Below are 24,064 nucleotides of genomic sequence, written 5' to 3'. Positions count from 1 at the left end.
GGACGAATTATTTATAGAGAAGAGATTCAAATTATACATTCATTACAGTCAAACCACACTTCACGGCAACATGTGTAATAATTTTTTTTAGATGATGATAAAACATCAAAATATAATACCAGAGCAATGTAGATATTCAGCCCAAAACACCTGAATGCTGATTTAACTGTATCCCTAGATTAGCTCTCTGTGGATATGCCAACTATTGTAGTTTCCTCTGACCTCACACAGAATTTCTTAGTAGTTAACTTCACAGCGATCCTCATCCTTAGTGTGGATAAAGAATAGCTTTAAGATTTTGGAAGATTTAAATTGCTGCCAATAATAATTCATCTCTCCCGCACCCAAACCTACATTTATAGTTTACAGGAGGACTTTTCTACTTATTATTTTTATATATATATATATATATATATATATATATATATATATATATATATTGTGATTTCAACATGAGCATAATACATGAAGGATATTGCACCTAATGTTTTTACTCATGACAAAAAGCCCATTTTCGGACCAAAATGCAAACTTTGCGCTGACACTCCAGAACCCAACCTAATGTAAAACACTTTTCAGCTTTTCTTACGGGGGAGTAGAGAGTTGAAAAGGTGATTGAGTGCTTCTCTTGTGCCAGTAACCTTTATAAAATGCCTATCTTATCAAAACCGTTTTTCAGTACTGATTACTTCTCTCCCTTTCTTTTGTCTGGAGCTGATTAGTCATCTTACATGGTGTTGATACCTGAAGGACAGCTTTGTATCTTTATGTAATATTTAAAAAGAAATGTATATCAACTTGTGACAATTCTTTGTAAATGTCATTGATAGACAGAAGCAAGACGGCAGGAGTCTTGTAATTTTCTGCTTCCTTTGGCGTCAACTTAAGTGCCCTGTTGGACTCAGCCTCTTTCATCAGAGTTGCTTAGTGACACTCTGATTATTACTTCAAACACCTTATTGACAGCTAACAAAAACACTTTTGACTGAGGCATTTTTCTTTTCATTTGTAAAATCCATAAAAACATGTTCTCACTCTCCTTATTTCCATGACAAATCTGTACAGATTACCTTCCATTTTATATTTCAGACTCTATAATGCTGTTTTTTTTTATGGTGCAGTGTCTACCACCTCCCTCCATCTTAGAGCACCTACCTCTTTCCTCTATCTAGACCCGATCAAGGAAAATGATATTTAAGATTCTCACCTAAATGTCACAGTCAATGAGTTTGACAAAGTTCACCACTCACCTCGATGAGAGACACTCGCGGTGGGCTCACATTATTTCTGCTCTGTAGACATTTAGAGAACACTTTGTGTCAGTTGGGGTCTCGTCCTCCACCCGGGGGATGTGACATAATAAAGGGCGAAAAATGCGGTGCTTCTGCTCGAGCTTGATGAAATCTTATCTGTGCCACTTTGTTTTGCTTCCTGCCTCGCCTACGCTGGCAGAATGCCTGCAGTGTTTGCCAGACGAGAGTCCCAGGGCTGCCCGGGCAAAAAGGAGAGAAGGGGTCCCCCGGAGCGCAAGGAGTTGAAGGCTTGGTGGGAGAAAAGGTACAAGCAACTCATCAGCTTGGAACAGACACCGTAAACATGTTGATCTGACCATGATAATATCATTTAGGGGTTACTTATTCAATACTATGTGTATTCATTGTGTATTTTGTATAATAAACAGGGAGATCCAGGTATAAGAGGTCCTATGGGTAACCCTGGGAAAGAAGGCCCAAAGGTAGGCAAAGGCATGTTCAGCAAGTACAATATAGTATATAACAAGGCACATTGTTTAAGTAATTGTAATTGAATCATGCACATGACAAAATAATCTGTTGAACTAATAGCCTCATTCTGTGACATTGTTTATTGAAACGTGTGATTTAATGTAGTATTTAGAGATTAGCACTGACAAATGCTTTTCATAAATTGGCTTTAAGATTAACTCTGGTAGCCTGACCAGCTGTTCTACAACTCATATCATTCTGCACACTTGGTGCAGAAGCTGTTGCCATGGATACGGTGTTGTACTGCCGTGAAAACAGCCTTGGCAATTTCAAGTCATGTGCTGTGAGAGGAAAGAAGACCTTTTGAAGTTTCAGCCTTTAGTTTTTTTTGGGGCCTTTTCATGTTCGGGTAAGAAACATTGTCTGGTTGTGTGTTCCTGCAGGGAGTGAAAGGAGAGAGAGGGTTCCCAGGCCCGATAGGAGATAAAGGAGATGAGGTGAGTGGAAAAAGTTTTATCCAAACAAATTTATTCTGTCGTCATCTGGCAATCATGAAGCCACCGTGACATTGAGAGGTGGGTTTATTCAAAAGAATGTTAATATATTGTAATGTCGGCCTCGTCATAAAGCCTGTTTGCTTTTGAAAGAAGCTGAAGAAGAAACAGAAGCTGCTTGTGCAATGTGCCCTATCTGTGGCACTCAGAGGAGCTGTTTTATAAAGAGCATAGCCTGCCCTCTGTGTGTACGTGTGCGAGTACGTGTGCCAATTAAAAAGCAAGGCACACTTTGGAGGAAGCTGAGAAGCATTTCATTGATCAGCTTCCAGGATTGAACTGTAATGACAGGAGATCTTCACAACCTGTCACTGGATTTTATAGGGTTAATAAAACCATGTCTATTACCTCTGTTTGTTTGTTTTTTTTCTTTTGAGCTGTAAAATAAATTATGTAAGTATTCTATTTCATGAGTCAAAATTTATTTAAAAAAATTATGATCCTCCTTGTCTGTTCCAGGGGACTCCAGGAGTACCAGGATTGCCTGGTGTGACCGGTCGTACAGGGGCCCCGGTAAGAAGCATGTCCATCAAGTAGAGCTGATGTTATACACAATCTACCTCTTTATGGTTATAGTTATCTATTTTATCACAACACATGAGGGTTTGTTCTATTGAACAGATCAGATTTCATTACCAGGACCCTGTTCTGTTTGCAGGGGCTTCTGGGAAGACCTGGTCCAATGGGCCCATCAGGAATCAAAGGAGATAAAGTAAGATGTTACCACTAAAAAAATTATTAAAAAAAAATATATATAAATATTTCATGTAGAATATATTGATGCTCAGCAGACCATATGCTCTTGCACTTTAATTAACTCTGTGTTAATCTTCTCTGTTACACTGTAATTATTTTTGCTATTTTATTTAATATTTCCTAATGTCTAGATTTTTTATACACAATATATAGTCAACAGTGTATTCAGATGTTTAGATTAAAACAATGGCCCAAAGCCAAACATTACTGGGAGTATAAATACCATGTCTAACTGTTATGTGTGTGTGTGTGTGATTTTTCTTCAAGTGTAGTTTCTACACGATCTAAAAGGACTGTATTTAGACAGTTATTTTCCTGTCTTATCGACCATTCAAAGCTCTTTACAGTTTAAGTCACATTAACATTCATACTTAGCTTCCATACGCAGCTATTTTTTAATCACACACTATTCAAATACTGCCTGCACACCATCAGAGGCAGTTTTGGGTTTGGTGTCTTGCCCAAGGACACTTCAGAATATGGAGTGGTGAGCCGGAGATGGAACCAACTACCTTCTTTACCTCCGGGACCACCCTCTCTCTGAGCCACAGCAACCGCAGCATGAAATTAAATTTAGATGGCTGCAGTATGGATCTCTATTTTGTCCCATGCTAAAGCCCCAATCAAAAACGATTTCCCAAATATTTTGATGATAATAAATAGTTTTATGCTTCTTATTGTCAATACAAAAAAAGTGACAGAAACAATATATTTCAAAGGTATCTTCAATCTTTAAATGAGCTTCAGTATCATTGGATTATATTATCATGGGCCTGTGTTTACCAAAGATTAGCATTTGTCACAGCTATGTTTAATTCCTCTGTGTTTGTGTTTGGCAGGGAAATGAAGGACCCACCGGCAGACAAGGGCTTCCAGGGCCTCCGGTAAGTTCCTCCTGCTTCAGCAGGAGCCAGCTGGTTGAAAACAAGTCTGAAAACCTCTGTGAGGGTCATGGTTCTGTGCAGCCCTCAGATATACACTGAAAACATTTCTTTACTCTGGTCTAAAATAACATCTTAAGGTCACAGACTTATGTTCCACCCACGGTGAAAACGTTTTGACGCAACTGCTTCCTTCTTTTATCAGCATGACTCAAAGATCTTCCTTTCTCAGGTTCACTTTGACATCTCTTCCTACAGAAGTGACCGTCTGTGCACTCACATCCTGGTCGGACTAAAAGTGTTTAGTTTAACAAGATTAATGTAACTGACGAAAAAGTACAGATATGATGAAATTGTGGCATCCTGCTCATTGGCATTGAATCATGTTCCATCTCTTTAAAAGGCCAGTGAGTAAGCACTTCCAAAGGCAAATCTATAATTCATCAGCTGTCCCCTTGAACCCGCCGTGCCCTCCCACACCCTGGACTCATAAACTGCCGACTGAGAAGACAAGGGATGGCTCAGTGGCCTGAAAAGGGCAGAGACATCCGCTTGCTTCTAAATGAGAATCTTGACTCCTTCTTCATTTACAATAGCGTCTCCTTTTCCAGTGTATCATGGGAAAAACACTCTTTCATGTTCTAATAGAAGCCCAGTCGTCCAGATTACCTAGTTCTCATAGCCGAATCTCTTTTAATCAGCCTGCTCTTTGTATTTCTTGGATTCTCTTAGCACTGGCTCAAAGATCTCCAAGTCTGCTGTTCTCAGTTTTCCCTGTTCCTCTCTCTCCTCTCGCACACCCTCTCTTTTTGTGTAATCATCAAATGAACCATTGATTTCTCTTGTGTAGCTTTTAAGGGCTTAACACTTTATAACCGCTTCAGACCTACTGTACAGTTTTCTGTAAAGACTCTCTGTGACTAAAACTCAAACTGAACAATGAAGAGCGTGTCTGGGAGGAGATGTCTGATTTGCTGTTGGTTGTGTTTTAGGGCAATGGGATGAGCAGTCTGTACAAGCTGCAGGTAAACACTTTCACTGATAACGTTGTTGTGATGCATTGAATGAATGCATGCATACATTGCCTCCAGTCATCTGCAGGAACAAATCTATGTTTGTGGTTAAAATGTTGTCTGACCGGTATTGTTGAGTTATAATATAAGAAAATGTAATTTCAGAGCGGTGGAGCTGTTTTAGGACCCCCTGGAGCTCCTGGTGCTCCGGTAAGAACAATCATTGTCATGACAGAAGAAAATCATTTACATTTTTCCAAGGAGAAGCACCAGCACACAGCAATGTTGATACTATAGGAGCCGTAGATCCTGAGAGAACTGAATAACAAACAACCTGACCGGCCCTCAAGTGTTATCTCTGCGTCTGAGGTCCTTATATCACAGTCAATCATGTTCATTGAGATCTTGCTATGTGTGAGAGCCAAGAGGCTTCTTGACTCTCAAACAGGTGTCTCCGACCCGCCCCAGGATACACAACATCATTGATATGCAAAATGGTCTTGGGAATCCAAGCCGAAGTGACCCGATTTGCTTATCAGCTCCCCCCTGCTCGTCCTTATCGGACAGTTTGTAATCTTGTCCAGTCCTGGGAGACATTCACTCACAGGCCCTGCAGGGACCCATCCACCACAACCAACACTTAAGGTGGTGGCAAAAAATAGGCTTTCGAATACCGTCACAGTACAATGCACATGAACCCCAGCTACATCTGGAGGATGCCTCCCCCCCTGAACTGCATCCATCACAGTCCAACAGCTCGGAGCAATCAATACGAGAGCATCTTCATCAGTGTTAAAAGGGACAAGGGGCTCATTTTTCTTGTATTTGTTTTCAATGTGTAAAAATGCTTTAGTGGATTTTTAAAGATGCATGTGCAGTGTTTGTAAAGCATGTGTGATAACCACTGTAATGTGTGATCCTGGGCATTTTAACATTTTCTAAGGAATTTTCAATTGAATTCAATGCCAGTTTGATTTACAGGCAGGCCTTTTTTTTTAAATGACGCAATAATGAATACCATCAATTTTAATGACAATAACATACAGAAGCCACACGTCATTTCAGGCTATATTTATGGGTTTTATGGTGGCAGTTGTCACATTCATGGGGGTAATCTGTCCTTTTTTCCTTCTTTTTTAAGGGTCCCAAAGGAGATGAAGGGGCTGCAGTGAGTAGAAGCTTTTCATTCTGGTGTATATTGTTATGAAATATATTTGTAGAGGAGTCAGAGTTGCCAGTTGCTTTCTATCATTGTATCTGGTTCTCCCCAACATAAGTCAATCTGCCCTCCAGCCTCAGCACTTAACCACTCTCAGTCGAACAGCAACATGCTGCTGCTGCTGCTGCTGCTGCTGCAAAAACCATCACATCTCCTTTAAGTATGAAACTGTTGTATGATATTGTCTTTCCAGTGGGAACTTATGAACCTGCTCTGCACTTCAAATGCCCCCCCCCCCCCCCCAGATGACACCTGAAAACAATCCACACAGAAACAATCCGACGCATCATCTCAAATTCTTTATTCTCACAGGGCCAATTGCATTTTTTATTGTTTTGTTGCACAGTGATTTTTCACCAGGATGTTAATTTGACATTTTAATAAATTGTGTGAGCGACTCTGGTGCTGTGGTGAAATTGCCCCAATCCGTCTCACAGCTGATCCTCTGGCTGGCCCACTCTCCTCTTAGCCGCGCTCGCTTATTCATGACAATCTACATGGGTGACAATTACCTGCACAATCCGTCTATGTCAGCACCGGTTGCCCCTCTGTTCAGCGTAATGGCATTTCTCTGTGGCAGAGCGCGCAAGATGAGGTAGATAGAGGCCATCACTTGTTTGAGCGGGTGGAATGGGTCTCTATTTTTAGTGTGGAAAGCAAATCTGATTGTAACTGTCAAATGGGAATCTTTTCTCCATCCCATCTTTAGCCATACAAGGTGTGACAGCGTGTGTCATAGATCATAAAATATGATACACTCACGTTAATGTATTGTCCTCTTAGGATTGTCCTCATATTGACACATTAAAGGTTGTATTATCACCCGGTCGAGAATATGAAGGGGGAGACATGAAAATGCGTGAAACGCTGGCTCCTGCTGAATTTAATTTACTTGCCTCTGATCTATACATGCTTGTTAAACCTGCCTGTTTGGAATGGGCTGCTTGCTCGGCCTGTGGTTTTGCTGGTTGCAGATTTCTTTCTGAAAAAAATGACAAGCAGCAATTGAGCGGCGCCAGGTGAAGACCGGCTACAAAATCCTGAAGCCGTGCCACTGCTGCTGCACAAAGAACGAGTCACCTTTTTGTTCAAAGTACAGAGAACCCAGGTGACGTTGTCGTGGACGTTGATGAGAACCAGCCGCTGCTGCTGCAGTGCGCCAGTCACCAGTTTATTAATATTTAATGTATCACCTGTCCGAATCCTACCAAATTGACCCCGTACTTCCTTGGACCCTTAACAATACACATGCCGAGTGTGATGCCTGTAAGATAAACATTTGAGACACAGTTAGACAGATATTCCTGGAATTAGTAGATAAAGTCCTTTACCTTCCTGTGGCTCATCACCAAACTCCCCCTCCAGAATAGCTTCTTTGCCACAAAAAGGCAGAACTAACAACCTTTAGTTTTTTTTCACTTGTGACTTTTTTGTCTTGACACAACAGCTGTTGTGTTTTTCTCTCGCAGGGGGAACCAGGGGCCATGGGATTACCCGGGCTGGAAGGGCTACCCGGTGCCAAGGTAAGCCACAGTGTCGACCCACATGCTTCTCATCTGCCATGACTGAACCTGATTATAGAGCGAGGCAAAGTGTTTTTCTTTTTACTTCATTCTCATTACAGAACATCAAGATATTTTTTCTCAAGAAAAAGGCTCATAGCTGTGAAAAGAGTCAATTTAACTGTATAAAAGGTTTCCACTTACTGACAGTGTTTGACTGCTCTGTGTGTGTGTTTATTGGGGGGGGTGGAACATTACAGTTTCTTCGATGTTCAGAGTAATATATATTTTCTATGGGAACACTGTCAAAAGGAAAGATATATGCAAAGTGTTTAAAGTTCATGAGGAGGGATGTTGTTTAATAAATCAGTGAGTAGAAATGCGTCATGTTTTTGACTGTTTGAGCCGTCTTCCTTTCATTTGTCTTCATACCTGGGTTTCCGTTTCACTATGCAGTGAATGTCTACGTGAAGTGACAGTGATTTATGTGTATGTGTGTATCATCTAACTGACACGAGCTGTTTCCTTCAGGGTGATATTGGTTTGCCTGGTTCACCAGGGACACCAGGTCCTCCAGTAAGTAAGGTTTTTTTTTTTTTTCCGATTAATTCCCCTCTACTCACCCTCACACCTCCCTGATCAATCATCTGTGTTTTTTCTGCTGCTGGCAACAAGTCGATGATGTTTCATAAAGTACTCAGAATAGCAGCTATCAAAACACACGTCCCATAACGCTGCACTACTTCCATTAAGAACTCGGGTGTAGACCTGTGGCGTGTGCAGTGTGTTTTCCCAGCAGCTGTGTTAGCCTGTTTGCTATATAAGAAATGGGAAACTGCAGAGGTGCAGTGGATATGAGACCAGTGAGGGCCCGTTGAACCTGGTCTGCTCTCTTCCTACCTTTGTGATTGACAGGGGAAGCCCGGAACTCGTGGAGAACTAGGGATCCCTGGAGAACCGGTGAGCCACAGCCTCTAAGTCTCTTTGAGCTGTCAATCCACGCGTCATTCTTTTGTCACTGCCGACTGACACACCGGCTGTCTCTGTTCTCTGACAGGGTGAGCGGGGGCCGCTCGGAGAGACAGGATTCCCAGGACCTGAGGGACCCCAAGGTGTTGCTGTAAGGATGCTACATGAATTCTGTTTCTCCTCTCTTTTAGAATCACAACTAGTTGTTCCCGAAGTGCCATCGAATAAGGTGCAGGTTGGAAAAAAAGCCCAGGATAATGCAATGCTTCTTTATATCAGCACGGTTGTTTAACCATTACATAGATAAAAAAGAACATGACTAAATGATAATATGGATCAAATAAGTATTTTAGCTGTCTCTTTTCCTGTAGATGATTACATTCCTCTATGTGATTACCATCAGAGACGGTTTCTGTAATTTTCCCTGTAAGCGCACAATGGAACAGTGTTCGCACAGCAATCAGGATCATTATCCCTTGCTTGAGATATCTCATTAACTGTGGAGATTACTAGGAGAGCAACAGCGCTGATCCAATCGAAGGTGGGAGCTGATACAAAATGTCTTTGTTTGTGTTGCGCTCCTTGAGCAGGGAAGGCCGGGGAAAGATGGAACTCCAGGATACAAGGTAAGTTGAGCGCACACGTTGCAAATCCCCTTATAGAAATTGCTTTACATCAGCCGAGGTACAGAAAGATGGCGCAGCAGATTTTTATCCCCCCCCTGCCCGCCCCCTCAGGCTACATCATCATGAGTGCATTAAAGCTATTTGCATATTTGAGATTTTAACGATAACGAAATGGAATCCTGCAGATTTAAGGCTTTGTTGACTTTTAGTCTTTTTTCCCTAATTATACAGTTAATGCTTTCAGGCAATGATAAAATGTTTGTAATAGAGGGCAGCAGACACTTAGATTAAATATGCATTTTCCTGCCCAGTGAACCTGGCTAAAATTGAAACAAATACTGCAGCAAACTTTGCTTCCAGGTGACTGATTCAATATATTACTCACATTTACTACATAAGAATGGGCTCGCAGGACGAAGAGCAGATCTGCTATGAATAGCTATTTCCAACAAATTATACGACCTAATACCCAATCTGGATTGACGACAGGCTTTACTGTTTGGCTCCCTGATTTACAAGATTTTTCCACCTTACAGCTTAACGGCAGTCCCAACAGTTTATTGTTTTCTGATTATTATGATTATTAGTTAATATTCTTCCATCAAAATCTCAGCACCGCATAGAGCCTTTCCACGGTTTAATTCTCCTACATTTCTGCCGTGGTGCTGGAGTCTTTTGGTGGGGCAACAGTGCCATCTAGCAGGTGGCTTTCACTCCTCCACCCAGACACCTTGCACACTGCTTTGAGGTTTAATGTAATGCTCAGGGAAGCACATTTCAGTGGGGTAAGATGATAGATTTAAGCCTCCCATCAGGCATCGGGGAATACAGAGTACCGCAGATTAAAGCAAGCAGGGGAGAACGGCATCACAAAGAGATGCCCGCTTTAAAACCACATCATGCCAGATTGTCTTTTTGCATGGCTTCTGTAATCCAGCAGGAAATTGATACAAAGATGCTCCCAGAGGTGTTTGTGCGAGCGCGGTAAAGGGGAGCAATGAGGAGTGACAGGGAGGGATTGGAAGACACTAGATGCGACATGAAGCCAGAGACAGGTATTTTCTCTGCTGGCTTCACCGCGCAGGAGAGACAGGCGGTGGAAAAGCAGGCATTTCTCAAACAAAACAGCAGCGATGCAGAGGAGCCGTGACATTGCAGAAGGTGAAACACTATACAGGGAGATATTATACGAGCGATACACCTGAGCTGAGTAAGAAGCAATCAATGCACTGTCATCTAGAAAAAAAGTGCATTTCTCAAAGTCAGGTAATCCTGTGGAAGGCTTGCTCGCAGAACTGACACTTCTGCAAATATTCTAGCAATATGAGCAGTAAACAAATAATGTGGTTTTAAGTAATAATTGCCGACCACAGCTTTGTGGCCACGGAATAGGATAATGGATTTGTGTGTGTGCCCCTGCATGTTACATTAACATCAATACTTTGCACGTGTGGTGGGTGAAAACCTTTTTTTTCCCCAATTATAAGTATTACTTTTTACCCTTTTTCTGCAAGAAAAAACATTTGTCTGCTTTTTTTCTCTAAGGGAGCTACAGGTAGAACAGGGGACAGAGGATCCAAAGGAGAACGTGTAAGTAGCGTCGCTCCTGTTTTCCTAAAAAGAAGCCGTTTTCATGACTCTGACTATAAAGGTTTCGATGAATAGTAATGAAAGTCTTCTCTTCAGCACAAATATGACTAATCCCCACAAGCACATAAGCACCAGATAAAGCCATTTAACGCTCAGTGCAGTTTCCCATTGTATTTGCAAGGCAAAATTATGGAGCTCTGTCACACTTCCGCAGTATCTATTGCAGACGCTGGTAATAGAAGAAACAAAATTAGGCTTTTAGCTGCAGCAACAGAACATCAGAACCCCTGAGTGGACCCATTAAGAGAAATGGGTCTCTGTGTACAGCATGTTAAGTGATACAGTTGTGTATGAGTAGGACATGAACATTGTAATGACTTTAGTGCAGCTAAGAAATTACTTTTTTCGCCTAAAGCGAATGTGTGGACTTCTGTAACGCAGGGTGATTCAGGGATTTCTGGCGAAAGAGGTGTTCAAGGTGAGCGGGGTCGCACAGGAGACCCTGGCCCGATTGGACCGATGGGACCACCCGGCCAAAAGGGTGATCCCGGCCCCCCAGGACAGCTGGGGAGTTCAACCCTCCTGGTAAGTTGTAAATCTGCGCATACCTCCGAGCAATCACAGACTGTCCTCCCTGATGATTTCAACTGTAATCAGACTCTTGAATCCTCACCTTCCTTCCCAAGCTTGTGTAACTATAGTTCAGTTTCTGTTTCCCCGTGTGGAAAACGGTACAGCCACAGATTTTTGTGCGAGAAACATCAAACGAGGCTGTGCAAGGGAGGCTGCTGCTCTCTTTCTGCTCTACACTTCCCACTCCCGATCATCTAGGCACAACAGAAGGTCAGAGAGGGAGAGCGGTGCAGACGGCGAGGAGAGTCAGAAATGTGTGGGCGTGCCTCGAGATCCGCAGAGCAGCGAAAAACACCTCCATGTGTCACAGACATTTTACACATACTGCGCGCAATCGCAGCAGTTATACAACATTCACAGCCGAGATGAAAGACTGTTTCAAATGCAAAGATTCAAGGTCCAAGGCTACTTTTGTTTGCTACTGCTACAGATGGAGCCCTGGAAATATCCTAAAGAGCGGTTCAGCGTGGCAGAGAGTATATTTTTTTATATTTGCTCACAGAGCTGCTGTGACAAGCAACACTATTCACACTAAGCACAGTGTTTTTATTACTACAGATCCAGACATAGAGAGACACCAAAGAATCAGTTTATAGACTCACGATATTAAATTTAATATTTCCCGAATTAATCTGCTTTACTCCCAGGTGCAAATGTGATGTTATAAAGCAAAGTGGGATGTCACTGTAAAGAAATCGGAGTTTTAGCAGTATTCTCTCCTCTGTGCCATTTCTTCCACATGGTTTCCATTACTCTGTGGAAATGGAGTTTTTGAGTTAAGATATTTGACAGGTATATATTTGATTTACATCCCGTGATATCTATCCTCTGCTCATACAGCTGGTATTGTCTCTTAACTGTGTTATCTTTCATTGTGTTATCCCTCCATGCCAGCGACAGCAGGTAACCAGGCAGTATGTTTAAGATCGTCCGTCTGTTCTTGTGAACACGATAACTCAAGAAGGCCTTGAGGGACTTTCTTTAAATTTGGTGCCATTGTTCAGTTGGACTCAAACTTGAAATGATAAGAATTTGGTGGTGAAAGATCCAAGGTAGAGGTCACTGTGACTATACAATTTTTGACACATCTCAGGAGTGAATTTCTTCACATTTAGTACAAACTCAAAGATGAAATGAAGGTCACAGTGCGCTCATATGAGTCTGGAAATTGTTTTTATTTAAACTGAAAATGCACAGGTTGGCAGAGGCATAATTTTAGTTTGTGTGAAAATGCCTCAGTGAAAGATGTCATTCTTTCTACATACAGGGAGATCCTGGCGTCATTGATGAACTCAAAATGTTTATCCAAAACCAAGTTTTGAGGATCCTTGAAGGTAACAACTTTTGTCCATCTTTGTTCTCTGCTTTCTATCCTTGTGTCATCCCTGAGATTCCTACATGTGGAGTTTTTATTTGTCTCACTTTGTAGAGAAGCTATCGAGCGCTGCCATGATGCAGAGGACACCTGCAGGCATCTTAGCTTCACAAGTTCAGGGGCCTCCAGGACCTCCTGGAAAGGATGGATTTCCAGGCCCACCAGGAGAGCCTGGACCTACTGGTCCTCAAGGTAGGAGCTCAAGCTTGCAGCTGCTGGACCATAACACAACATAACATAACACAGCCTCAGAATAATAACCTCCTCTGTTAAGAAATAACTTCTTACCACTTGAATGCTCAAACATGTTGGTGAAAACCATGTTTTTTATATAATTTAATGTTTTTTCTATAGTTGCAGCATATGTTTGACAATTAGGCTGTTTTCAGACACATGCACTTCAGTCGCTGAAGACGCAATGACATGCGATAGACATGAAACTGGAAAAAAGTGCCGTACATGTAGAGGATGCATTCAAAGGTTTCATGATAGGAGCCAACACTGAAATTCATATAAGCAGGGACATCAATAGACACTGTCATTTATATGTGATGATCTGCCTCCTGCATTCTCTACCCGGGAGCCACCCATCATGTGAAAGCACCAGAATAATCCTCTTGTAAAGTCTGACATGGACACGTTCTTCATATGTGAAAAGCAAAAGTCTGGAGATCATGTCTGAAAACAGCTTTAATCCGACAAGCATATTCTGTGTTAGATATTTCAAATATTATTTTTGAGGAGGCAGCATTTATTAGTGTAAGGTTGACATGAACAGTTTTCTGTGTAATGAGTTCAGATTCAACATTGGTTACTGGCTGAGTTGGGGTGCGGGCACCAATGTGGGGCTGACGCTTCTATTTTGTAGGGATTCATGGGTATTTTTCTCTTGCTTACACCCATATATCAATGCAGACTGAGGGGCGGGAAGCAGAGGAAAGGCCAGGAGTGTGGTGCACAGCGGCTCTCTGGATAATATGAAGACAAACGAAGAATTGGCTGTGAATAAGAGAAAGTATTATGAGAGTGGACAGGAAAGAGCCTCAGTATTGATACCTCACTCTGGGAAAGAAAGCCTCTCAGATACAAAAAGGAGGGTAGTCAGGAAAGCGGGTGAACATTTCTTTTTTCTTTTTTTTTTTTATCAAAGTGATACAACTCTCTGACTGCTCATACAACACTAATGGTTTGCTGGTCAGGCTTTATACCTCAGACTTGCCAAGATTTGTTTCGTGTCCGCAGCAGAACTGTGCAGTCTTAACTTTTGAAGAGGAGGAGTGTGTTTTTGTGTTGGTGCTGATCCAAGCACCGCTGCAGTGGCCTTTCTCTTTGAGCTTTGTATCTACCTCACACTACTCAAGACCATTTACACTTTAACCCGCTGCCAAACAAATAGATAAAATGCCGCTTTCATCCATGAATAATGCAGTAACAGTAGGCGACTACTCAACTAAAAATGTTTGTGCTGTGCTAATTCCATTTGCATTACACATGTCTTGGATTTTTTTGTGCTTATTTTATTTTTTTATGCTTCAAAAGAGTGTTTTATAGGTGATTCTTAATGCAGCTGTGCAATAAATATTTATTGAAAATAAAGAGGAAAGTTAGTTCCCATGATAAATAAAAAATTCAACAACTTCCTAATTTTTCCTTTGTTGACTGGTGCCTCCACTCAGCTGGGGAGAGAGTTTGGGGTAATATTTCCTCATTATTTCTCGTCATCCTCCGCTGGAGACTGTGCTCCACTGGAATATCCAATTTGACTTGTTCTCCAATATGCCAGAATGAATTGTTTATGGAGAAAAATAACCCCTCTGTTGGATTTTTTTCCCTCATGGTTTGTTTTTACCTGAGTGAAAGTCTCAGGCTGTTAGAGAAAACCCATAGGGATGCATGCTGAAAAGCATGTTATTGTTATCCCTCCTCCTTTGCTGTAATTGAGTTCTCATTTATCATTCTATCAATTTTTTACATTTATCATCATGATGGAAATACTGATGTAAGTCATTGTGTGCCTATTTCATAAATTCAACATTTTGTTGTTTTTAACATACATTTTTATTTTTTGTATTTCAGTGCATTATGTATATTGAATAATACAGACTGAAACAAAGTGTCTTTTATTGCATTGGGCTGTAAAGTGTGTTGGAGCTCCTCTTTTTCATGCTGTACATTATGGAAATATCAGGGAATGTCGTCGGTGTTTGATGGCACAGCTGCTCAAAGAAAGCTGTTTTCTGGTCCTTTTGTTGAGGCAAAGCATGAATAAATAGACAAAGCTTTTAATATCTATTCACAATAGTGTACAACAGGTGCACGACTGCAATCGTATCAATCAAGCCTGAAAAGCTACAGGACGCAATGTGACATTTTTCGATTTTTCATGCTCCGGCGTGTCACCCAAACTTATTGCCCTGTGTGATATTCAGTTTATTTTTTTATTTTTCTGAAGGTACGTTGCTCTTTTCTCAATGGTACGTCTCCTCCTTGAATGAATGCCCCGGGGCCTGAGAGTGTTGAAAGAAGTCTCATTATTGTGGCAACGTGTGGATAGCCCCCCCTCCCTCTCCCTCTCTCTCTTTGAGACTCAGTTTTGGAGCATTCATAAGCCTTTTTTTTTCTCAGCTTTTCTCTTGACATGTAAGCATTGAAGCATTTCCCCTCTGGGCCAGGCAGTGTAAAGCTTGATACTCCGTTCAATGTATCTGATGCACTCCATGCAACTGCTGGCCCAGAGACTCCATTACTTTAAGTGCCTCATGGGGAAATATTTTCACAGCCCCACACGTTCGTGCTTGGTATGCTGCCGTCCTGAGCTGTGAAGACTTACCGGCTTTGCATGGAGTGAGAAATCCTTTTGAATATTATGTTTGTGTGCATATTGTTATAAGCAACACACTTGCTGGGCCTGACTTGAAGATTAGTGTGAATGCTCTGATTCCTTCTCCTTACATACCTTTCATGACAGACTGAGCATGTGCTTGTGTTCGACACTGCTTGATTTATTTATTTTTAATCTCAGAGAGAGTAATCTAGTTTTCTTTCTGCAGCCAAATAGAGGAAGGCTGAGTGTTTATGCACCGGCTTTTGTCAGTGTCTGATGGTGTGCGTGTTCATCTTGAGAATTTCATTTCTTTTGAACTTTGAGTGTCTTTTGTTGTCATGATGGTTTTCTGCATCTGTTGCATCTGTTTGTTCTCAATAGAATGACTCCATCTTTGATTAAGCCTCTCCTGTCACTCTCTGAGCGTCTTTAGTGGCCCACATGTCTGACCTCTGATTAAAAAAAGCCTCTTCGCTCTGTTTTAAATCTCCATGGACGTGCGTGTGACCTTTTTGTTGACAGAAAGTTGTGTAAGCCCACAACGCCGCCTTCTTCAAACACTAACGCACATGTCGCTTGTTTGACGGTTTTATATTTTGACAGGGTGTCAGTACATCTTGTTATTCAATCCAGAGTAGTATGTCTCTGCACCTCAAGTGCAGACTTGATGCATGAAATTGTCACAATATTGATATTCAGCTTTTTTGCCGTGTAGGAGTCCCCAGAGACATACAGGTTGTAAAACTGTATCCATCCTGACACTTCTTGGATTTTATGACGTTATGGCATTTGTACTAATCTTACTAACTGTACTACACGATCCGTGATACCTCACAGATTTACTTCATATTTGCAGTGTTTGTATTCAGTCAGTTTATTGTGTCTGTCCTCAGGATACAGGGGTCAGAAAGGAGAACGAGGGCAGCTTGGTCTAGGGTTACCAGGAGATCCAGGACCTATGGGACCACCAGGTAAGAACCACACTCTGAACTTAGAGGAAGCCCAGTAAATGTGTTCATTTAGATTTTTGGTGCAATTTCTGTGTCTTGAAGTCTGTGGTCAAATAGCGAACTTGAGCTTCTGGCTGTGCAAACAAACTGAAAGAAAGGATGATGACTCTGTGCTAAAGAGTCAAGAGCTGGCAGCAGTAAGGACAAGTCTAAGAGTGTATCATGCTGTTTTGCCTTCCAATGGAGATTATTTTATCACTTTGAATTATTGCTAAATAAAAAATAAAACATTAATGTGAAGAATACAAAAAATTGTTTTGCTGCCACCTAACCAAACTTGAACTATAATAGAGAGATAGATGGATAGATACTGCAATACATAAATTAAGATATGATGCTGTAGATAGGGTTGATAGAAAGGTGGATAGAATAGAGAGAGCTCGATAGATTCCCCTATTGTCTTTGCACAGTAGAATGCAATTCTGTGGCAATCTACACAATGCACATGCAACAGACTGCAATTGAAACAAATAAAAAGAGCTCAACTCAAGTACGAAGTAAAAAAAACAGAAAGAAGACATCACATATAGGAAAAAACTGCTACATCCAAAGCAGTTGGCTGTTGCTCTGTGGATGAAGCACATGTTGATGTTACAGTGCAATCTAAGTGCAGTGCTGGTGCAGATGGGCCCACAGGTCAGTGACAGTGTTTGGCAGTGTTCAGATCACGTGTGACTCTATGATAGGAACTGTTCTTCAGTCTGTTTGTCTGTTATCTGATGGACTTAACTGAGGGGAGAAAACCGGCTTTGTGTCCCGTCTCAAACCTAAAATTCGATTTCAGCCTTCATTTGGCATCTCGGCATGTCAGAGATTAACACAGCTTCAAGATGGCACAGTGTTTTATATTACTCTGGCGCTGCTGTAACATAAATGGGACTCTAGCAGAGACGAAAATGCTGCAGTGATGTGGCGATGACGTCCATTGTGTAAAGTAAAAGCCCATCTTGTTGTCTCGAACGAAAGTTTCTCTGAACACAACCTAAGATGTCAGCTTGTCCCACGGTCCTGTGAACCAAAAAATAACCCGACCAGAGGTGGGGCCACCTCACTGACTTTAAACACTGAACCTAAAGTCCTTCTTCCTATCTGTGTAAATGGATGTGGAGGGCAAAGGGAATTTGGCTTTAGTTCCTCTGGACAAAGGACAAGTCCCAGCTGGTGAAAGACATTGTCTTTAGGGCTGGACAGAGATGTGAAGCACATTTGTTAACTGGTTCAAATGTTGGAAAGTATCTGAACAAACTTTTAAAAGTGTGCTGGGCCACTGATTTAATGTTGCCATTGTATATCTCTGTACAATAGAGGATTATTTCTGTCACTGGAGGACAGCTTGTACTCTGACTTCCCCATACAGCAATGCACGTTCCCTCTGGACCACCCTACAGGTTCATTGGAGACTGGAATATATGAATGTAGTACAGGAAGTTTCCGGCACCAGTTTTATTTTCAGGATGTAAAAGCCTCCCGGGCCTGTAGGCTACATCTTCAGTGTTGATCATTCACATAACAGCCTGTATAAGGGACGACACGTCATCATGTCCTCCCACAATCATGACGCCAAAGTATCCTGGATACAAACACTGTCGTCTTGCTCATTTGGATCCAGAGTCTGTGCAGTATTGATGGCAGCATGGAGCCTTGGCAGCCAGGTCCACGCTATAAATGTGCTCGACCAATTGTGAGTCAGTCTCAGGTGTCGAGCTTGACGTTTCAGCCCATTCTTCAGCATGAAATAACTAATGAAAGCCAAACTTACCAGAAAATGAAACTTGTTTAGTTTTTATTGTGGGCCATATCCCATCCACTAACATTAAGGGACACTTTTGGCTTCACATTTTCGAGCTGTCATGTCATCCATCTTTATTCACAGTGTATGATTCACATGAGGACAGGAGGAAAGACAGAGAACATCTCAGTGAAATAAAACTGTTAATTTAAGTTATTCATCTCAGGCTGATCACAATATAATTCTCCAGCCGTGCATTATTATGGGCTGTATTATAGCTAATTATCCAGGTAAAGCTAGCAGCTGTAAGCAGCCTCCTGAACAGAGATTTCACAAATCTGACTTGATTTGATTGTGACTTATTGCAACTTCTCCACTACCTGCATCACTGTAAACCACCAAAGCACTGTGGACAGCTTGTGTGTGAGCAGTTACACAGGAGTTGAATGCGAAGGGAGGAAAAGGGCAAGTCATGTTTTCAGAGGGAGGAAAAGAAAGAGGCAGCGTCTGTGATTCTTTTCGTATGAAGTGAGGGGCAGAGCTCCTTGAGCTGCGACTGCTCTGACTGAGGTAATGGACACTCATGTGGCTCGTCAGTGGAGGGGTATTTTTTATAGGCTTACAGTGTTGAAAAGAAAATGAAAGCTTGTGTTGTGTGGACAATTTATGAGAGTCTCCACCTCAACAAGCTGTTGCCATGTAATATGAGAGACTGATGTTTGCCACGAGGACCCCAGAACAATTTGAGAGCGGGGAAATGTGTTTTCTCTGTCCGTCTTTCCTTAGAGTGAAATTAAAGAAGTGCAAATGAGATATCCAGCTTTTGGTTACAAAAAAAAAAACTCTTAAAATGCTTCTTGAAATGAGACATAATGATTTACTGTTGAACAAGTGAAGATAATGTTGAGGAGAAATGACAAATGCAAGAATCACATGAAAAATGTAATCATCACAATTACCTGTGTACCACTCTTGTATTACACAATAACTTTGGTTACATTTAGTTGTAATTCCACTTTTTTCTTCGAAACAACAATATGATGTAAAACAATAAAACTAATTATGATGAATGATCAACCTGCTGAAATCTGACAAATATATTCAAATTGAATCAATAAAAACACAGAACAACAGGAAATCATCACGTTTGAGAAGTTGGAAGCAGATGCGACTAATTAATTTTCACTTGATCAATTAAGCGATGGACGACCCACTTTCCCTCTGTAGCCACAGCGTCCTCCTTTTATGCAACAAGTGTCTATTTCCTGTTATTTATTTATTATTATACACTACATCTGCAATAAGTAGATATTAGACAATATATGCCAATCAAATGTATTGGTGTTGTTCAAAATGAACAAAATCTGTGGCGGATATTAAGTATACTGTAGGTTTTTGGATTTAAACTATTGATTATAGTTCCAGAAAACCAGCTCATCTTTGTACAGTGACTGACTGTGTGTGTTTGTGTGAGGGAACGTGCACATGTGATTAATCCGTTTGGAGTTTTATCACTAATGAAACACTCCAGTGAACAATGATTAAAGGGTTAGTTCACCCAATAATGAAAATACGCCCACTATCTACTCACCACTATACCAATGGACGGGTGGGTGAAGTGTTTGAGTCACAAAACACTTTTTGGGTTTCAGGGGTAAACAGTGTTGTAGCCGAATTCAATACTATTAAAGTAAATGGTTACCAATTCATCAGAAGTAATAAAACAACAGGAGAAACAACATGACATAAGGAATTTATATCATCTACTTCTCTGTCAAGGTCCTCCTGGGATCACTTCTCAGGGCCCTCCTGGTTCACCGGGGACCCGTGGACCTCCTGGGACGTGCGACCCCAGCGACTGCATCCTACCATCCTTATGAACCCAGCCCGAGGGGTTTGAGCTGAAGACGTGAGATGGACGTGCAGCTCTGAGATCTGTGCAGCCGCCACAGAGCAGGAGAAGAGTGGGCCTCACTGTCTCTGACAGCTTCCTCAGCTCCGGTTCAATCAGACAGACTCACAACTGACCTCTTTTGTTCACTTCACAGTCACATTTGGATGCTAGTCTGGGATTTTAGTTTTTTCTGGCATTGCTGTTGGGTTTGTTTTCAGTGCACTGGAAACCTTTTGAGTTTATCTTTTACGATGCTTTTAACATTTAAGTTATTTCTTGTTTTCACATCCTCTACTGTGATGTAATGCATTCCTTGTCAATTCTCATTATGTCTGTCAAGTTCAGTCGTGTCTGAGAAGATGATCTTAATTGTTTGTTTGACTCCTTCCTAATAGGTTTGCCTATGCACTCTTCTGTTCTGCTCATCTGTTATTCAGATAAGCCGGTGCGCTGGCAGAAGGTACATCTCGTGTGTGTGGGAGATTAACTGAATGAATATATACTTGTTTCATGTGTAGGTTTGAGAAAACAACAGATTTTTCAAACAAGCTTTATGCAACCAAAGTGCAGCAGATGTGTCTAACATGGAAATTATTTATTTTAAGCGTGTTCTTGAGAATGTATTTGACTGATGGTAATAATAATTGTTGTAAATGTAGCATGATATTCAGTAATATTTCTCAGTAATGCGTTTTGGCTCACTGAGACGGTTGTTTGTTTATTGAAATTATTGCTCATGACACATTTGCATCATGACGGTTTCTGTAGATTCTGCATCAGTGCTCAGAGCTCCTCACTGAGGTTTATCTTTTTCTTTTATAAGACAAACCAAAAAAACCTGTCACAACATCATTTGCAGATTCAGTGAAAATAATGTACTTACCTTTATTGTTGGTTTATTCTGTAAATAACATGAACTCGTCCAATGGGGCTCATGATGGGACCTTTTTAATAACTGTCCATAAGCATAGCTGTAATGTGTCAATGTAGTGACCATAGTCTGAATATAAAGATAAACCATACGTCTCCACTTCCTCCCACTATTCAGAGCTGAAGCCAAAATATCCCGTGTTAGAACGCCACCATCTTGAGAACATTTGAAACCAAAGGGCCCAGTAGCAATCTGGGGATGAAGCAGCGAGGTCACATGCTGGTCAAAACTTATTATATGACAGAAACCGTCCCATCTGCTAACATGGAGGGGGCATGATTTATGATCTATACTGAATTAAGCCAACAGGTGGCGATCAACACACTTTGGCTTCACTTTTGGGGTGAAGTCATGTCGTCATCTTTATACACAGTCTATGATGATGACACATTGAAGTTCTCATCTTTGTTTTTTAATCAAACATCATTGAAAAACGTTTTATTTGTCTGATGTGATCATTAACATATATATTGTTTACATAGTGTCTTGTATGATGATTTCTCTGGTTTATTTGTATATTTTTGATTGTCAGCCATGCAAAGGAAATCGGACGACTACACTACTATTTCTCACTTATTTCTGTGAACCGTTCTCACTCATAACAATACTTGAACTTTTTTGTTTGTTTAAACAGTAATATCATGGTCTAGTCTACATCCTGGATTTTCACTCACTGACCAACTCCATGGGTCATCGTGTAGTTTTGTTTTTGTTGGGGAGGGGGGGTCTTTACGACTGGAGTTTTTATGTATTTATTTGCTTGTTACCCATTTCACAAGGTTATGAGTCAGCTTTTCCAAAACAGGGCATGTGATATTTCTTAAACAGAAACTCACATGTGGAGGCTTGAATATCCTTCGGAGTGAAATCACACAGAAAATTTTAATTAATTCCCATTAAATATTATGATGAAATGCATTTAAAAAAGCAACCTAAACTATATAATCACACTCTAGGTTTATATTGCAGTAAAGATGATTATTTTCTTGTGTATATTTCTGTCCTCGTACTTTCACCCCGAGCGCTGTTTAATGAAAGTTTGACTCAAAGGCTTTACATTGACTTTTAAGTGTCCTGCTATGATGAATGTTTGAAAGGTTCTGTGGGAGTATCTGAAATTCTTGTGATGCTAAGAACTTTTCTCTTTTCTCGTTTCATCCTCTAAGATCTGTTTGACACTTTTTCTTCTTTCTTTTTACTTCACATCATTGGAAGTCATCATGCTTCTCTTACACATGTAAGCTGCAGTGCTTTTATATATATATATATATATATATATGTGTATATGTATATATATAATTTTTTTTACAGCATGCCAGCTTGGTTTTATGTGTTAAATTGTATCAGTGTGAGTGGGTCTAATTTTTAAATGGGTATTGAATTGAATGTGTGCCAACGAATTCATTTGTGGGTTGAAAGAGCCCCCTGCTGGACATGTGTTTATACTGACATTGCTTGTAATTTGAAGGGAAAACAATCTTTCTTTAGGTTATAAGCTTCATAAAATCCCTTCCTTCTGTTGACTACTGTTCTTTCACTACACTAATTTTCATACTGGCCTTAATGGCTTCCCCTCGAATACAGTAATGCAGACCTTGACCAAACCCAAATGAGACGGCATTAGCAATCGTAATATCTGAACTTTTTGGTGCACTGACGAGAGAAAAAGCTCTCAGCGTAAATTGAATTTAGCTGGAATTGATATTAATGCGCACCAGTTTGTGACTTTCACTTTAGCTTAACGGTTTGATAACCAGGGAGAACAAAAAGAAAGGGCTGCTGATGTCAAGACCTGCTTCATTTCACATCGCTCCGAGTTTAAAATCCATTTATTCTTAGTGGGAAATATCGGATGGATAAAAATTCTCTAAGGAAGGAGGTGTTGAAGGTGTTGAAGCGTCCTTCAAAGGAAACGCTCTCTAACAACCTCCTCAAAGTTCACTTTAAACAATGGTTCTTTGTCTGTTGTTTTCACAGTAATGTAACCTGATCTTTTGCCACACGTAATCTAATCTTGTAAATAAGCTTGTAATGAGGGGGAATATGGATAAGCCTCTCAGCATGGCACCATGGATTAAAAATGTCCGCCTGCTGCTTTTCACTGTAACCCATCGCTGCTCCCTGTGCAGAGTGACCTTCATGCGTGTTTTTCGAAAGTCTTTTGTTTAGTTAAATATCTACCTCACTCTTGGTTTACCACCTCGACATCGTTAGCTATTTTGGGGGGAAAAAAGAAAAATCAACACTCACTGTTGCCTTTCACTGGAAAAAAAGAAGCAATTTAAACCTGGTGTGTGTGTGAAAAAGGTCCTGGATGTTAAGTATCAGAACCAGTCTACTGATACTGAACTGTTGAAGAGTGGGGGCAGTGATTCTCCTGTGGGGGGTGATGATCCTGTGTCAGTGTGTGTATGTGGTCACCAGGAATCCGAGGTTATATTTTACACTTTTCTTTGCAACATCTTTTACCTTCACACTGATTAATGGCACCTGCCTTACACATGTGCAATAAATGTTATTCAGTGCTTTATTTCTGCTGGTCTCCTGTGTTTTCTGCACTTAATGTAGGTGAGATATTGGACAACAAGTCTGTACTAGAACCATCACCTTGTGGTTGTATGCCTCTTTTCAAGAGACCAAAAAAGAAAAGAGCCCAAATTGATAATCTGTGAGTCTAAGTGCAAACTTGTGCCAAATTTGAAATGATTCTCTCGAGGCGTTTTTAAAATAACGTGTTCACAAGGCCAATCAGGTCAACCTTGAGTTAATGTTTGTGTCAGAGGTATATGGGTGTTCCTGATATTTCACCAGCATAAGAGAATGAGGTCATCATG

At 40.9% G+C, this 24,064-nt stretch overlaps 1 protein-coding gene across 6 annotated transcripts in view; it reads left to right on the top strand.

The window, feature by feature from the left end:
• The window catches only part of col19a1 (collagen type XIX alpha 1 chain), a 97,814-nt gene extending 74,054 nt beyond the window's left edge, over positions 1-23,760 (top strand). For 5 of the 6 annotated variants that reach the window (XM_069538292.1, XM_069538293.1, XM_069538295.1 and 2 more), the window contains 20 exons: positions 1,453-1,557; positions 1,682-1,735; positions 2,168-2,221; positions 2,738-2,791; positions 2,937-2,990; positions 3,874-3,918; positions 4,908-4,940; positions 5,094-5,138; positions 6,070-6,096; positions 7,617-7,670; positions 8,181-8,225; positions 8,565-8,609; positions 8,707-8,769; positions 9,209-9,244; positions 10,790-10,834; positions 11,276-11,419; positions 12,735-12,801; positions 12,897-13,034; positions 16,560-16,637; positions 20,185-23,760. In XM_069538292.1, coding sequence (XP_069394393.1) covers positions 1,453-1,557; positions 1,682-1,735; positions 2,168-2,221; positions 2,738-2,791; positions 2,937-2,990; positions 3,874-3,918; positions 4,908-4,940; positions 5,094-5,138; positions 6,070-6,096; positions 7,617-7,670; positions 8,181-8,225; positions 8,565-8,609; positions 8,707-8,769; positions 9,209-9,244; positions 10,790-10,834; positions 11,276-11,419; positions 12,735-12,801; positions 12,897-13,034; positions 16,560-16,637; positions 20,185-20,285 — 1,287 coding nt within the window. In that variant the 3' untranslated portion in view covers positions 20,286-23,760. Of the gene's footprint in view, positions 1-1,452; positions 1,558-1,681; positions 1,736-2,167; positions 2,222-2,737; positions 2,792-2,936; positions 2,991-3,873; positions 3,919-4,907; positions 4,941-5,093; positions 5,139-6,069; positions 6,097-7,616; positions 7,671-8,180; positions 8,226-8,564; positions 8,610-8,706; positions 8,770-9,208; positions 9,245-10,789; positions 10,835-11,275; positions 11,420-12,734; positions 12,802-12,896; positions 13,035-13,757; positions 13,992-16,559; positions 16,638-20,184 lie in introns of those variants that run through there. The other variant, XM_069538296.1, reaches the window with a different exon arrangement.
• The last annotated feature ends 304 nt before the right edge of the window (positions 23,761-24,064 follow it).

The sequence above is a fragment of the Paralichthys olivaceus genome, chromosome 14, assembly GCF_024713975.1.
Source record: "Paralichthys olivaceus isolate ysfri-2021 chromosome 14, ASM2471397v2, whole genome shotgun sequence".
NCBI lineage: Eukaryota > Metazoa > Chordata > Actinopteri > Pleuronectiformes > Paralichthyidae > Paralichthys > Paralichthys olivaceus.
This window is presented reverse-complemented; position numbering and strand designations above follow the sequence as displayed.